We start from the raw sequence: 16,548 nt of genomic DNA on the forward strand, positions 1-16,548 counted from the left end.
GAGAGAGAGAGAGAGAGAGAGAGAGAGAGAGAGAGAGGGAGAAAGAGAGTGAGAGAGAGAGAGGGGGAGAGAGAGAGAGAGAAAGAGAGTGAGAGAGAGAGAGGGGGAGAGAGAGAGAGAGTGTGTTAGCTGCCTGTCACAACAAAAGAGAAAACAATGAATCTGCCCTGACCTGATGTTTCCAATATATCTTCATAACATTATATTATTATAGCCCTTTATTTTGCTACTTACACTACATACATACATCACTTTATTTTATTTTATTACTATGATTATCTTTCTTTTCGTTTGTATACATACTTGCATGCAGCCAGCTGTTAATGCTTTGGGAATATGAATGTACATTTTGTCATGCCAATAAAGCACCCTTAAATTGAGAGAGAGCTTTGGCACACTGTTTCTTCTGCATTACCCTGAACTAACATACTTGCATACTAACAAACCAAAATGAGTGTGTTAAACTGGTTGGATGTATCGGTCTTCTTCGTATTATCGATTAGCACGATGCCTTTGCTAAACAGCTCCCTGCAGGATGGCTACGGCGACTGGCCGTGTTCCAGACCCACCGCTGTTTGACTGACTTCATATGAAGAGTTTATTTCCAGAATGAAAATGAACTCTGTTTTATTTATTTTTTTTAATCATGTTTTTTTATTGTGCATTCCAATTAATATCAATCAAACTGCAGTTGATTTAAGACAGAATAACTCCAAAAATACAGCTAACTAACACAATAAAACACTAAAAAACATGATTTTTGAAAATGTATCTTATTTTGGAACCAAACTCTTCCTATGTCAATAAATCTTGCTTTAAATCAAAGTAGCTTTATCTGCAGATCTATGTGTGTGGGATAAGTCAGGCGTTGCAATGACGGGCAAAATACAGATTCTGTCTCACTCATTACGAGGCTGTTCTTAATGTCATGAGAAGTGTCGTACGTGGGTTAAGCGTTGGTTTTCTGTAGATTTAACACCTCCACGTCGATCGGCATATGAGCCTGAGGTGATGTTAACTAACTCAATACCCTAATAAGGGTGTAAGCTCATTAACCGCTGGCTCATTTAAAGAATCACGTCCTTCGTGACGTTATCATCCGTAACGCCATTTCAAACGAGACTGAGACTTTTCACATTTGTTTGCAGTAAAATTAGTCTTGTTGTGTGTGTGTAATCCACAAAGTGACAACCGTAAACAGATTAACTAGTCTGGACCTGTTCAAGGCTGGTAAACACTTCTGAGGGCACGAAAGCAGCACAAAGAAGATTAAACTCCGTTGCTGTCACATGAACATTGTGTTTGCCGTGAATCATTTTCTATAAGCGTTCCTTTCTTTGAATGTGTTGTGAAGGGCTCTGAATTGTTTGTGTGTGTGTTTATCTTCATTGTGAGGTTTGTTTGTGTACAATAACCAATACTGAAACATTTTCTGTCTGAAAGTCTGGTTGAATAAAAGCCATCTGAAGAGAAACTCGTAATCGCTGTCGGACGCTGCGGTTCAACAAACTAACCCATTCTCTCTCTCTCTCAGTGCCCACATGGTGACAGAATACATGGGAATCAGAAAAGAGAGTTTTATGAAGATTGCTGCTGTAGGAACTTGGATGGGTGATTTCGTGACGGCATGGATGGTAAGAGCCTAGCTGAACCTGGACATACAGTCACCCCTTTCTGCCAAAATGCAACCAAAGTATTATTTTTGGAAATGAAAAAATAGTTAATTGATTAAACCTACCTTGATAATAATATGCCTCTGTAATTGTTTGCGTACAACAACAAACAACAAATAGATTTTATCAATTTTTTCTATTGGCATTTGATCAAATTGTAAAAAGTGGGAGTATTATCGCAGAATGTTTAAGAATAAAACCTTTCAGAGATTCATTACGTCAAACAAATCAACAGGTTGTTTCAGGCATAGATAAACTGTATAAATATACCATCCGCCATCTTGGAAAGGTCAACAATTTATTTCATGTTGTCATTGACATTTACCGTAAAGATTTTTCACAATCAGCTCCTTCGATTAAAATTGGTAAGTAAATGCGAAAACCTTTGTCAGGTGTTCCTTTGTGTTTTTATATGTAGGAACTCAATATTAGGGTTTTAAACTAATATAATGTTGTGTTGGCTAGTGTTTTTGTTAGCTAACGTCTTCATCTTGTTGTATTGTGGTAGTTTAACAATTATAATGTTTGTGTCTACACAAAAGCACATAACGTTTGATATTCATGCCGGATGACTTTTGTATCGCAGCCTATAGAAACGGCTGTTCATGAGGCATCTGTGTACGAGAATCTATGGTTGCAGAGTCTAAGAAAGTGTGTTTTAATAAAAAAACATGCATGAATCGTTCACAATAAGACCAGGAATGTGTATTAATAAAGTGGATTTTGTGGATAAAGAGAACTTTAAAGCAGCAGAATATTACAGAGGGTTTTCCGCTGAACACTGTTGTAATTATTTGTTGGTAATTGAGTCTCTTGGAAAGCAGCTGAGATTCCCAGAAGCTGCATCCTTTCACCCGGAGAAATTACAGGGGAGAACGACAGGCGTCTCATTTCACCATAAACACACACACACCGCCGCTCAGATAAGACCACAGTGAGAGAGAAACACGTCTGGAAACCAATAATCTCCTCTTTCTTACAGCTGCAGGTTACACCCAAAGAAATGAAGACGTTTGACAAGCGATTAAAATAATGAACATTCACACCGTGTCCACAGTTTAAGGTCAATGCAAATCATTGTATTTCTATAATGGGTGAAAATGGATACGGACGATGTATGATGGGCACTTTATTTAATCCTCTCAAGGGAGAGTAAAAAGTGTTGGAACAGAGAAATAAATGAAGAGTACAATATGAAACTATTAACTTTACGTTATTTAAATGTTAGTATACATTTTTCGTTTTTCTATAAAATATTCAGATATTGAAGTAGTTCAGCGTGTCGAGGGACTGACTTTTTGTACATTATTTAATAATAAAGAATTAAATGCTTTATTCAATTCAGTTATTTCTATAACACTTTTCACAAATGATGAAAGGCAGCTTTACAGAAAACACATTTTAGCGGTAGAGACGTGGGATATAAAAGAAGAAATTAAATGAGAGAAATATTTCTGTAAAATATACAGAATACCTATTACTTTATATAACAGATTACTTTATGATTGGTCAATTGCTGATGATTGCTCGTTTCCATGGTAACTGTAACTACTGCTCTATTTCCTTATGATCAGATGGATTTCATTATTAAAGTCCCCGTAAACCGGAAGTTGCGAGTGAAATGGAATTTCGAATGAGAAAATAGTGGGCGTGGCTTTCATCTTTCTCTGCAATTTGATTGGCTGTATAGAAACAACCGTTGCGTTTTGAAATGGAACTGGCAGCAGACTTACAGTTGAAGGGGAGGAGTTAACGGATGCTCCGCCCAAGCCGTCTAACATACGTCATTTAAGATGGATAGTCATCACAGGAAGGAAGTGCTTTTCCAGATTTTAACTGAAGATTATGAGGGCACAGGAATTGTAAAAAGAGAACGACCCACATTGATAAACTATTTACAATAAACGCTGCAATATTTCATGAAAAAATAGGCATTGTCATTTTTAATTTCACTGGGACTTTAAGAAAATTAGGTTTTTACTTCCAGAATGTTCAGACATTGCATACTTTATGTACTCTACACACTTTAGCAATATATCAGTAAATGTTAGGTATCCCGTCAGTAAAGCTCCGTTCAGGCTGACCGTGACGAGACAGATTTTTTTTCTTCAAGTTCACTCAAGGACACACGGAAACAAACGTTGTGTTACAACATGCGGCATTAAAGAGTCTTTCTGACACACAGTGCAGGTGTAGTTGAAAATCTTCTGGGATGAGGCGGTGCGTTGTCTTAAAGCATTTCTGTGTGTGTGTGTGTGTGTGTGTGTGTGTGTGTGTGTGTGTGTGTGTGTGTGTGTTTCCCACATTAGTATTCTTGTGTTCAAACTGCACAGTTGAAGGAAAGACAAGAGAGGTGTAGAAAGAAAGAGGGATTAGAAAGAAAACTGAGGAATGAAAGGAAGAACAGGGAAGGGCACACGAGCGCTCTTAAAGTGCTGAATCGAGACATTACCGGCAGATTTTACATGTCATTAATTCAGAGATTTACTGCACTTTCTCTTCCCCTCCTCGCAGTTTTACATCCGTCTGGGAAGAAACACATCCAGCAGGAGGTTAACCTTGGGTACCTATGTAGTGTTCACTGCTCCCTACATACTTGGTTTTCAGGAATAATGATTTTTATGTAAATTAATATAACCTGTTATACTTTCACAGGCATTATGTATTTCTATTAAAAATGTATGAACTTTTGTTAAATGCCTTCAGTAGGAAGTGTAGTGGGTTTTAATTGACTCATTTACATTTGGTTGAGTCATGCAGACACACAGATAAAATGGATATATCATATAATAATATATATAATATACTCGTATAATATGTGAGAAATTAACTTGAGTGTTCACCGACCGCCTTTGACCATTCAGTATAGCGCTCTATAGAAACTTCAGCTCATGAGATATATATACAGTACAATATACTGTATACTATATATATATATATATATATATATGAAACTAATCAGAAAGCCAAAAAGACAAGGAGAGGACAGGGAAGATATACATGCTCTTTAAATAAAAGTAATGACAGATTGAAAAGTGACTAGTCAATTTTGATTTCATGCTTTTAAAGTCAAAGGAGAAAATTAGTGGGCGTGGCTTTAGTCTTTCACTGGGAATTGATTGGATGTGTAAAAACGGCTGTTGCATTGATTTTGAAATGAAACTGGCAGCAGACTGACAGAAGAAGGGGAGGAGTTAAGTGATGCTCGTCATTTCAGATGGATAGTCATTTCACGGTGGAAGTGCTTTTTCAGATTTTAACAGAAGATTATGAGGGTACGTGAATTTTAAAAAGAAAATGACCCACATTGATATTGATGAAAAAATAAGAATTGTCATTTTTAATTTCACTGGGACTTTAAGATCAGTTTTTTCAAACATATAAACTCAAACTACTTGTGTTTGATGGTATTACTGTATCTGGGCTCAAAGTAAAACAGGTTGTTTGTTTGTTTCCAAGGTAACAGACATGATGCTACAGGACACACATTACCCAGACTGGGGCAAAACAGTGAGGCATTTATGGAGGAAGGGCAACAACAGAATCATACTCTTCTGGTGAGTGTGGTCAACTCTACTGGGAACCGGTACAGAATCTGAACTGACGTCACAGAGGAAAATGTTCTTGCTCTGATGTTTCTCTTTCATAGCTCACGAGATTTTAAGGATTTTTTAGTTATGTTTATGTTGTGATCACATGTGTTTTTGTGAAAACCCACATGTGAAACCCATGGGATGACATGTGGTGATATGTCTCCACATGTGATCACATGTTCTTCACATGTCACCTCATGTTGCACAAGACATCCCATGGGTTTTTACATGCTATTCACAATTTATTTTCCAAAAACACACATTTCACGTGTGTTTTTTGCACATGTTGTACACATGTGATCACATGCGAAAAACGTGAAATTCATGTGTCTTTTCTGTAAGGGCAAGTATCAAATTTGTTTCTCTTAAAATTGCTTTAGGAGAAATAAAAGAGAAACAAATGAGAGCGTAATAGTTGAAACACATGGAGAGTCTGGAGGTGCAAATGAATGTAGATTGTAGAGGTGAAATCATCTGGATTTGAGTCAATCTGATGCGACATGTTCATGAGTTCATTTTGAGATCTTCAGTAATACTGACTTTTGTTGAGATTGACATTGTTGACGTCTCTTCTCAAAGTCTAATGACAGAAACATTTGTGACATTTCTGACTCTTTTTTTTCAGGAGAAATATCTGAGACACAGATGAGACTTAAGCAAAAGTTTCCATTTCATCTCACTAATGTCTAGGAGAAGTAATTGAGATGTTACGAGATCTCATGTCTGATTTGTCTTTCATATGGATATTGGGAAATGATTTTGACTCATTCTTCGGTTTGGGTAACTGTTGACATGAAGTCAATGGAGAATTAATATTATCTCTCATTTTTACAAACTGAAGGACGAGTCGGGTGAATGTTGGTGGCCATCAATAACAGACACTGTCAACTGTCAACATTTAGATTTTTTCCAGAACATTCCTTCAACACGCTGCTTGTCTGTCATGTCATAAGTGATGTTGACACAAGAACGAAGATTGATAACGTGGCTATATATACCTCATTTACATCTAAATTTGTGTTTTATGGACAGATTTTGTGCTAGTTAGTGTACGTATAGAACTTTAAATGTAAATGCAATTGTGGTAACTGTTGCTATTCTTGTGGGGTGAAATGTCGAGAATAACAAACTGTGTTAATTGCGCCACTTGAATCCCTGTTCTGAGTGTCAGCGTGTTTAATTAAAGAGACACGCAGCAGAAAATCGATCTGCACTGGTGTGTTTGCCACGGCAACATGACCCCGCAACTAAACGCGGTCCCCTGACAACACACACGCGTTGACCCTGACACCCTTAAACACACACAACACATCTCTGACCCTAATGTCGCCCCGAGGCATATCACAGGTTATTTAAGGAATAATTTACCTTGAAACTTAAATGCTTTTTTATCCTATTAGTATCCCTTAAGAAAACTATACTTAAAGTCCCAGTGAAATTAAAAAGGACAATTTTAATTTTTTCATGAAATATTGCAGCGTTTATAGTAAATAGTTGATCAATGTGGGTCATTTTATTTTTAAAATTCATGTACCCTCACAATCTTCAGTTAAAATCTGAAAATGCACTTCCTTCCTGAAATGACTATGCATCTCAAATGACGTATGTTAGACGACTTGGGCGGAGCATCCGTTAACTCCTCCCCTTCAACTGTCAGTCTGCTGCCAGTTCCATTTCAAAATCAACGCAACAGCTGTTTTTACACATCCAATCAATTCGCAGTGAACGCCCACTAGTTGTCTCCTTTTGAAATTCCTTTTCACTCGGAAATGTGTCAGAATACGGAAGTAAAAATGATCGCAACTTCCAGTTCACGGGGGACTTTAAGTCTCATCTGCGTCTCAGATATTTCTCGTGAGAAAAAGAGTCAGAAATGTCACAAACGTGTCTGTCATTAGTTTGAGAAGAGATGTCATCAATGTGTCAAACTGAGCTCAGATTTCTCTCGTCTGCAATCTAAAGTCAATGTTATTGAAGATCTCAATATCAACTCAAACATTCCTCATCAGTTGACTCAAATCCAGATTATTTGACCTCTACAATCTACATTCATTTACACATCCAAACTCTTCATGTGTGTCAATAATTACACTCTCATTTGATTCTATTTATGTCTCCTGAGCAATTTTAGGAGAAACATCTGAGACTGAGTTGAGAACTTCATCAAGTTTTTATTTCAAAGCATCTTCACACTTACAGTACACAGAATCAAATACGCCACGTTTACAAACAGCGATGAATCTAAACCGTATAGAAGAAAACGCTGACCATGGATCATTATTGGTTGATAAACGCAGCTCTGCTGACAGCAGGAACTGATCTGGTGTCTGTATTATTCATCCTTCCGAGTGTGTTACGAACCCAGGCAGCAGCGGGTAGCCACATTTCATCCTTCTGTCTTTTATTAATGGACTTTCTCTGATGGTTTTCATCCATTAGTAAACGAAAGACATCATTTCATGCTCTCAAGCAAGATGCGTTTTTGAGCACGTCCTGACAGGCCGCAGTTTTTCATCCGCCTCTGCGGAGGAACCGTGTGTTTAAAAGATTCTGCACTGCTCATTAGATGCTTGTTAGAATTTAATTAATAGCAGCCGGCGGGCCGTTCACAGACTGATGTGTCTAACACACTAAAATAGACTCTTAAATGTCAGGCGGCAATCTGATTGGCTGGCTTTACCTGCAGGGTGGGGTCACGGGTTTGTATTTCAGTACAGATTCAAGCTTCCAGACTGCTACAATGAGAATTATACTTCAAAGTGTACTAAAACTGTGCTTCAAGTATTAAACTAGTAAACTATCAACTAGTTGTGTACTCAAAGTTTACTACTGTACAATTAGCGTAAACTTAAAAGTACGCTTTTGTAAACGAAGAAGAAGTAGTATTGAAATAGTACACTTACAAGTATACTTCAGGTACATTGTTATTAATATAAAGTGTACTTGAATTTTTTTGATTTCTTACAGTAAGTATGCTTAAAGTCAGGGGTTTTCAAGCTTTTTGACACCAAGGCCCCCCATTGTAATCAGCAAAATTTAAAGGCCCCTCCCACTCTCAAAAACTCAAAGCTTCTACACAAAACTTTTTTAACTTGACATTAACTGGAAACGTTTTTTTGATATATTTACATGTGTCTCATTTTTAAATACAAGCCATTTTGAGCCCCCCTTGGAAGTCAGTTGTGCCCCCCGTGGAGAACCACTGTTTAAAGTGAACTAGAAAGTGCACTATTTATTTGTTAGGGTTGGTCTCTATTCAAAGTCTGTTGGATATTTTCTATGAAGAATAAATGTTTTTATTTTTTCAGCTCATTGGCGTCTGTAGGAGAATCGACGTGGGATGAGTTACACGCTGATGTTTAACGTTGAGGGTTAAAGGTGTAATGCACACTTGACTTCACTTAAAAGGGTCGTTGTTGTTGTTCTCAGGACGGTGCTGATCTCTCTGACGTCTGTGGTGGTTCTGGTCATCAGTACGGACTGGATCAGATGGGATAATCTGAACCGTGGGTTTCTGCCCAGCGATGAGGTCTCCAGAGCGTTTCTGGCTTCATTCATCCTGGTCTTTGACCTTCTCATCATCATGCAGGTACAAACACGCCCCGTATAACCTGATTTTACCTGTTCCAACCATCTCACCCTGCATCTCTCATCCACAGGCGGAGGTTTCAGAGAATCTGTGTGTGTGTGTGTGTGTGTGTGTGTTGGCTGATTCTTATTTAATCTTCTTGACATCCCCCCAGGCAGCGAATCGCACGGCGTGTCTCATTGTGTCATGAATATGCAAATATGTGCTCAACAGCTCCTCACGTCTCTAATAACCTCAACCAATGCACACCATATCTCAGGTTTATCTCATTTATGGTCAGTGCTTGTTTAACTTTTCATGTTTAATCCACCCTCATGTGAATTTAATCTCAGCGGCGAGATGTTGAGGGGATAAAATATGATCATTACTGTTTTCATTTTAAACGGTAGACGTTTCTTTGCTTCTGATTCTTCAGTTATTGCACGGGTCGCATTTTACAATAGTTTTTTACTACTAATTTGCTAACTAGCTTAGCACCAAAGAATAAAACTGTATGTTTTTATTTATTTGTACTTTTTAGTTTATTATTTTTATACATTTTGATATTATATTATTTTATATTTTATTTTGAAGAGGGGCCGCATTGACCTCAACGTTACAATCATTCATATATTTACATTTTTGTAAAAAAGCGTTATTTTTTTTATTTAGCTTGGTATATTTCACGGAGGTGTCTCATTGTTTTATAGTTTTGTTGAAATCTGTGTGTGATTACAGCGTCTCCATCGCTTTACCTGTTCGCACAAATCTGTTGACATTTCTCGACTGATTGCAATTATTTCCTCTCCGTCTCATCTGTTTGTGTCCGTATCTGCGGTTATTTTTCTTCACAGTTTCTCCATCACCTCCTCATCACGCACTGAAATATGTCCCATCACCTCCGGCCGAGTGTCGGTTCATCTGATGTTTTATTCAGACTCTGATTAACTCAAAGGGCCAGAAGAGCCATAAAGCAGCGGCTTTACAAGCTCTTTCATTTCAACCCCTTCCATTGGTGCGTTTATTTCCACATAATTTAATGTTCATTTTGTTCAACCGAGTTATGAGCGTAAATGAGCCGCCGTGATTATGAAGTCCAACAGAAATCAAAGACTCAGTTTTGTAAACATGCGGCCTGATTGCCGAGAATCATTATTCTGCACTTCCGCATCTTAATTTGGTTTCTCCTCCAGCGGTGAGATCTCTGATCATCATTGTTATGAAAGTTTTATTGATTTTGGTTCTGGCTGTTCTCAGAACAGTCTCGGGAGGCGTGGAGATGGGAAACGGCCGCGCCAGACTCTGCTTCGGCTGATGCTCGGTGACATCAGAGTATCCTGAGCAGAACTGTACAACAAACAACATCAATATTACAGATGCTTCTAGAGTGTTATGTGCTTGCTGGTGTTGTTGTGACGTGTTTTTGTGCATTTATTTCTAACAGCAACCTCAAAATTCTCTGTAGTGAATGATTTGAGTATTTTAAATATGATTCTGTATATAAATCAACAGACGTGACTGTATTCTGTGATATTCTGACTCTGGTAATCCTGACTGCTGTTTTTTTAAAGTATATAAAAAGGGGACTGAAAATATACTTTTTCGTAAGCTTTAGAGAAGTATACTATTAACATTCTTGAGTAAACTTCGTTGTAAGGGTTAACATAATGCAAAACTGTAAATGCAAAGCAAACAAGTATATCTTTAAGTATTATTTGTAGTAAATACTAGTACTAGTAAACTAGTGTACCATTTAAGTACTTTGGACTACAATTGGGCCACTTTTTAGCTTGTAAAGGTATGTTTTTATAACTGTTTTAGTAGGGGTGTGACAATATATCGAAGTTTCGCATATCGCAATATAAAAACATTTAGATATGTATCGTAGAGCTATGGCAATATATTTTTTATATTTTTATGTTAAAATTCAGTTTTGCTTCTCAGTGAGTGCGTTTACATGCACAAAATAAAAGGATATCTATCAAAAATCAGCTTAAAAACAAACCTGTTTTCACGTGTTTACATGCATAGTAATAAACCGGCTACGCAGAAAACCGCGTTTACATGGAAGTTTGAGATTGCCGGGTTTCTCACGTGCAGTGACGTCATCGTCGATAGTCTGTTTAGTCATTAAAAATGCAGCTGGAAATCGATCAGAAGCTGTATTTTTATATCTCTTCTCATGTCCGCAGTACCTGCAAATGCAACAATAGTTTTTCATTTTGCCGTTTCTACATCAACTGCATGATTCGAGAGCGGACTTTTATGTGTTATTTTACTATTACTTCCGTTTGGGACTATTACTATTGCGCTGTCAGACATGTGCACATAAACAAAACTGAGAGAAAACCGGTAAAGGCGTTTGCTTACGCGGTTTATGAGCTTTGCCCGATAAAAGAAAACAGTTTCACACGTTTACATGACCTTACTTGTTATCAGAATATTAAGCGTAATCGAAATAAGACTGTGCATGTAAACGCACTCAGTGACAGATCTATTCAGTTTTTATTAGTTTACATGAAATGGTTCAATTAAAACTTGAATGTTGTCAATTCTTTATCAAAATAACAAATGTTACTAAAAATAGTCATTTTCATATTAAAAATTTTATTTTTGCAAATATCGTGACGCAGTCGTAATCGTAAACACAGTATCATTACACCCCTATTTTTTTGTGAATAGTTTTTTCTGAGACGCGCATAAAAAGTGGACGAAGTATATTATTATAGTTTAAGAAAGTATACTTATATACTTGAATAAATGTCTTTTTTTGTAAGGGAAAGCGTGTTTGTTGTGTGACAGCTATTATGTAAGAATGGTTTGATTTCCGACATATTTTGATAGTTTTGATTTGTGAAAGTTAGTAAAGAGAGCTATGTGAAGAGTTGCGAAAGTGACCCAAGTATTGAGAAATGTGTCTCAGCGATTGCGAAAAAAATCTAGGTCAAATAATGACTAGCGAAGTTAAAAATATCAAGGGGATATGTGTTTGTTGTGTTGTATTTATTTGCTCAACAGACCCATTGATCCCCCTGTAAAGCATCTTTGAAGTGGTTACATAACTCTTGTATGTTTGATGTAAGACCTGAAGGTTTTATGAGTTGTCTAGCTCAGCCCTCGGTGCTACACAGCAAATCGTACGGTATGTTTTCACTGCACTAAGACGTTTGTCAAATGTTTCCCTTCCAGGACTGGGAGTTCCCTCACTTCATGGGCGATCTAGACATGAACCTTCCGGGCCTTTCCACCACCCAGCTGAAAATCAAACTGCCCGTGTGCAAGCGGATCTTTAAAGAGGAATATCACATTCACATCACGGGTAAATTCACACTGCCCGCTCAGGTGTCACGCGACGGGAAACACACTGCCAACGCAATTACGCCGCTGGATGAAGCGACAGTTCTCTTAAGTGTCGTGCGGGACGGGATGGATGAATTCATTTGTTTCCCGAAGGATCCCGCTGTCAGAATATTAGCTTGTTAGATTCATTTCTTTATAATGATGTGTTTGAAGGCAGCATACTAATGAGTATTTGCTCATGTGAAAACGTACATTTATATAATGGTGTCGGTGCGTTTGACAGGCGAGAGCTAAAGAATCCTCGGCTAACAGCTTTACGTTCTTTCTTTCCGACCCATTGTGTTTTGCTCACTGTACTCGATAGTCATCTCGGGAATGGATGATCGTTCCCCAAAGTGTGGGGAAATGGGCTTTCTGCTCAACGATTCGCGAAAGTCTTTAACCTTAGTGTTTGGCACCGCAATTTAGCATCATGACAATAATCTCATGTGAGCGAATTAAAGACGGAATTATGCGGCCCTTTTATATCCCAAAGGCAAGATTTTTATTACAAATAACTGATTTCACCTTTTCTGTCGGAAGGTCATAGTAAAGCCAGCAATTCGCCTCATCGTCCTCATTTATATTGACTACTTTTTAAAAGACTTTCGTGTTTAGATTGTCTGCTTTATGCTTTTCTGAGACTGTCAAATGATGTAACTCCATCAAGAATATGGATAACAACTTCAACACTCGATACATAAAGTTAATAATAAAGAATCAATTTCAAAATGGAAAAAAGAGTGTAGTAGACTTTAGTATTTACAATAGTAATCAATTCTCTTAATGTACTGTATACTGCAATATTTTGTAGTATTATCTATAGTAAATTTAAAACTGTAGTAAACTCTAGTGCACTTTAATATTTACTCTGGTAAGGTTCAGTACAGTTTACTATAGTAACTACTAGTGTACTACAGTCATTTATATGTGAGATATGTTTTGATTTTAGGTTATTTTCAGTGATGCTGTAATTTTGTCAAATATTGCAAAAAAGTGAGACAAAATGTAAATGTATTTAGGACATAAATGCTGTTAGATTTAGCCAAAATAATGGAGTCAAAATGGTTTGAAACATTTTTTGCATTTTCAACGATTTAATCATCTAAAATGTAATCATTTAACAAGGACAGCTATTTGAATTTGTAGGATAGTAAATTTTGCTCTGATGAATGTGAACAATGATGGCAGGCAAAATAATAAACTGGTGAATGTAAGGTAAAAGAGTTTGTTTTCTAAATGTTCTCAGGACCCAAGGTGGATCCTAGAATATAAACACCTTAGTCAGCATGTGTCTCGAATTCCTATAAATTCCCAACACGCTGATGCTCCATCTTTCTTTCTGTGTTTATCTCTAGGGAAATGGTTTAACTATGGCATCCTATTCTTGGTCCTCATTCTGGACCTGAACATGTGGAAGAACCAGATCTTCTATAAGCCCTATGAATACGGCCAGTACGTGGGTCCGGGACAGAAGATCTACACCGTCGAGGACCCAGACACCCTGCGGGACTTCAACCGCAGCACGTTGACCTGGCAGTGGCGCTCGGAGAACACAGATCCCCGCTTCAACCAGACGTACGTCCGGAGAGACATGTTCCTGCACAGCCGGTATGTGGGCACCAGTCTGGATGTCAAATGCCTGGCGTTCATTCCGAGCCTGGCGGCGTTCGTTCTCGTCGGGTTCTTCATTTGGCTCTTCGGTCGTTTCCAAGACAGCGAGACGTTCCCGGAGAACCAAGACAAGACCTACGAGCGCATCAAGAGAAAGTCGCCATCCGATCCGGGAGCGACGCCAGAGGACGCTCACATCACCATGAGCAAGACGCTGAAGAGAACCGGAACGCCCATGCTGCTCCTGGTCGACGCTCATCACTTCGGCTCATCGAGTAGCTCCATATCGCCGTGTTCGAACGAAACTCAGGAGATGCAGTCTGGCGTGGCTGTCGACAGAGTTGACCCTGATGGCTCTGTCGACGTCAACAAATTAACACCGTAATCAAGCCAATGTCCAAATGTTTGATGTTGGTCCAACGTTCCTCCAAATCCTCCGAAGGATGTTGACTTTTGGGATCTTTAAAACTGCACTAAAACTACCATGAACATTCATCTTTTCTATATTTTTATACCGAGCTTTTCAGAGATCCCATTTACAGCACCAACTTTATGAACTTTTCCACATTCCTCGAAGAGGGTGTGTGGTGCTCGACGTCTCATGTTTTTCTACGTCTTTTTATGTACTGGTGCCTACATGATATAATACTGTACTGAGCGCATGGCATAACCGTCATGAAATGTTACTCTTATTTAAAAGCTGTGCCTTTGATAGATAAACCTACTGCTAACGGCTGGTACAGTAAGTTTTACGGATTCGCTAACATACACACGTTTTGGTGAAACAAATCTGCAATGAACAGAATTTTCATGTAGAAATTATGATTTATAAATAAAGTCGCTGTGAATCAGACTGTGCCCATAAGCATGAGACCCATTCTCCAATCTCAATATTTAAAATGTTTGTTGGACTTAAATCTACATATACAAGACAACACACTTAAATGTCTTGAGTTATAAGATTTGTGAATCAACCAGATACGTTTACATGCATGTACTGAAAATTCTGATGTGACTGTTGAATATAAAAGAGTTTGATTCTGTAGCTACTGGAAATCACCATTAACAGACTAACAAATTAACTAAATGGAAGCTGCGTATCATACATCTCATTTATATCTCAGTTATTTCTCACACACATCAATAAGATAAAATGGAAAGCAAATGGAAACTTTTGCTTAAGTCTCATCCGTGTCTCAGATATTTCTTGTGAGAAAAAGAGTCAGAAATGTCTCTTGTCATTAGAGTTTGAGAAGAGAAACTGAGCTCAGATTTGTCTCGTCTGCAATCAATATTATTGAAGATCTCAATATCAACTCAAACATTTCTCATCACATTGACTCAAATCCAGATTATTTTACATCTATGATCTACATGTATATTCATTTTACACCTCCATATTCGTTTCTTCCTTTATATTTTCTTAAGCAAATTTAGGAGAAACATCTGAGACTAAGTTGATCTTGAAATGAGACACAACTGAGAACTCAACATCTAATCTCCTGAGCTAAGAAAGAGCAATCACAATTCCCTCTTGGGTGTTTCTCAAGTAGATGTATTTATATTCATGTTGGTTTTAATATTTTGTCTTTACATTCTGTTTGGGATGAGCTCTCTTCAAATGTTTGGTTGGTGAATATCACACCACCATCCGTCTGATGTCCTCAAATATCAAACTGTATCGTCGATAAATGACCCACTCTGACATGCAAGTGGTTTTGAATGTTTTTGGTGAAAATGATGCTTTAAAACGCCTCGGCTGTTGGCATCACCTTGCGGTGACCTTGTTGCCAAGCAACCACTCATATCCAGCCCCTGTCCAGATGTCGGTCCGGTTGAGCTGAAAGTGCCATTCAACCGCTATCCAGGAATGTTCGGTAGACATACATTAGACATCATTACAGGTCAAAACACCTGTGACTTATAAAGGCATTTATACGAAAAGCTGCTGATTTCACTCATAAAAGACAAACTGGCAACAGCTTTCTTAAAGTGTTTCAATTGATTTTCTTGAAGTCTCCAATAGTTTGCTTGAATTTCCCACTGTGTGTTCAAATCACCTTTCCATTTCAACAAACAATTCCAGTTTTCTGTTCACATTCAAGAGGGAATCTAGGCCTCACCTTTGATTTTTGTCGTGGATGTAACGAAACCTCTGTTTACTACCAGTTGTTTGATTCTGGTAAATCTCACCATCTGACTGCCACCCTGTCTCTAACTCGATCTGTGATCCCTGCCAAAAAATGAGACATTGATTTCTTTGCAGGTCAGACAGAAATGAAATGAAACTGTATTAGCGTAGAAAAAATGCTATCGAGGAAAATAAAAGATGCATTCATTGGAACGTTGTAAGTAATGATCTTTCTTGCTGATTTCTCTCAACATGCAGGACACCTTGTGTGAGGACAAAGGCACATTTTACATCCTTTCTTAAAGGGATGCCCCGCCCAAAAATGAAAATTCTGTCATGAATTACTCCCCCTCAAATTGTTACAAACCTGTATAAATGTCTTTGTTCTGTTGAACACAAAGAAAGATACTTAGAAAAATGTTAGCAACTGAGATTTCTGGGACACCATTGACCGCTAGTAGGAGAAATTAAAATGGTAGTCAAAGATGCTCCAGAATGGTTTGCTTTCCTAAATTCTTCAAAATAACTTTTTTTGGTGTTAACAGAACAAAAAACAAAATAAAATAAGAATTCCTACACTGGGAGTCAATGATGTCAGTTGCATACATTCTTCTAAATATCTTTCCTTGT

The 16,548-nt window shown here is 37.8% G+C and overlaps 1 protein-coding gene across 2 annotated transcripts in view; it reads left to right on the top strand.

Annotated features, from left to right (window-relative positions):
* Positions 1-15,917, top strand: part of tmem117 (transmembrane protein 117) — a 42,564-nt gene extending 26,647 nt beyond the window's left edge. For both annotated transcript variants that reach the window (XM_057329247.1, XM_057329246.1), the window contains 5 exons: positions 1,535-1,634; positions 5,133-5,230; positions 8,696-8,855; positions 12,024-12,153; positions 13,532-15,917. In XM_057329247.1, the coding sequence (XP_057185230.1) occupies positions 1,535-1,634; positions 5,133-5,230; positions 8,696-8,855; positions 12,024-12,153; positions 13,532-14,172 (1,129 nt within the window). In that variant the 3' untranslated portion in view covers positions 14,173-15,917. The remainder of the gene's footprint in view (positions 1-1,534; positions 1,635-5,132; positions 5,231-8,695; positions 8,856-12,023; positions 12,154-13,531) is intronic.
* The last annotated feature ends 631 nt before the right edge of the window (positions 15,918-16,548 follow it).

Source organism: Triplophysa rosa, linkage group LG3 (assembly GCF_024868665.1).
Source record: "Triplophysa rosa linkage group LG3, Trosa_1v2, whole genome shotgun sequence".
Classification (NCBI taxonomy): domain Eukaryota; kingdom Metazoa; phylum Chordata; class Actinopteri; order Cypriniformes; family Nemacheilidae; genus Triplophysa; species Triplophysa rosa.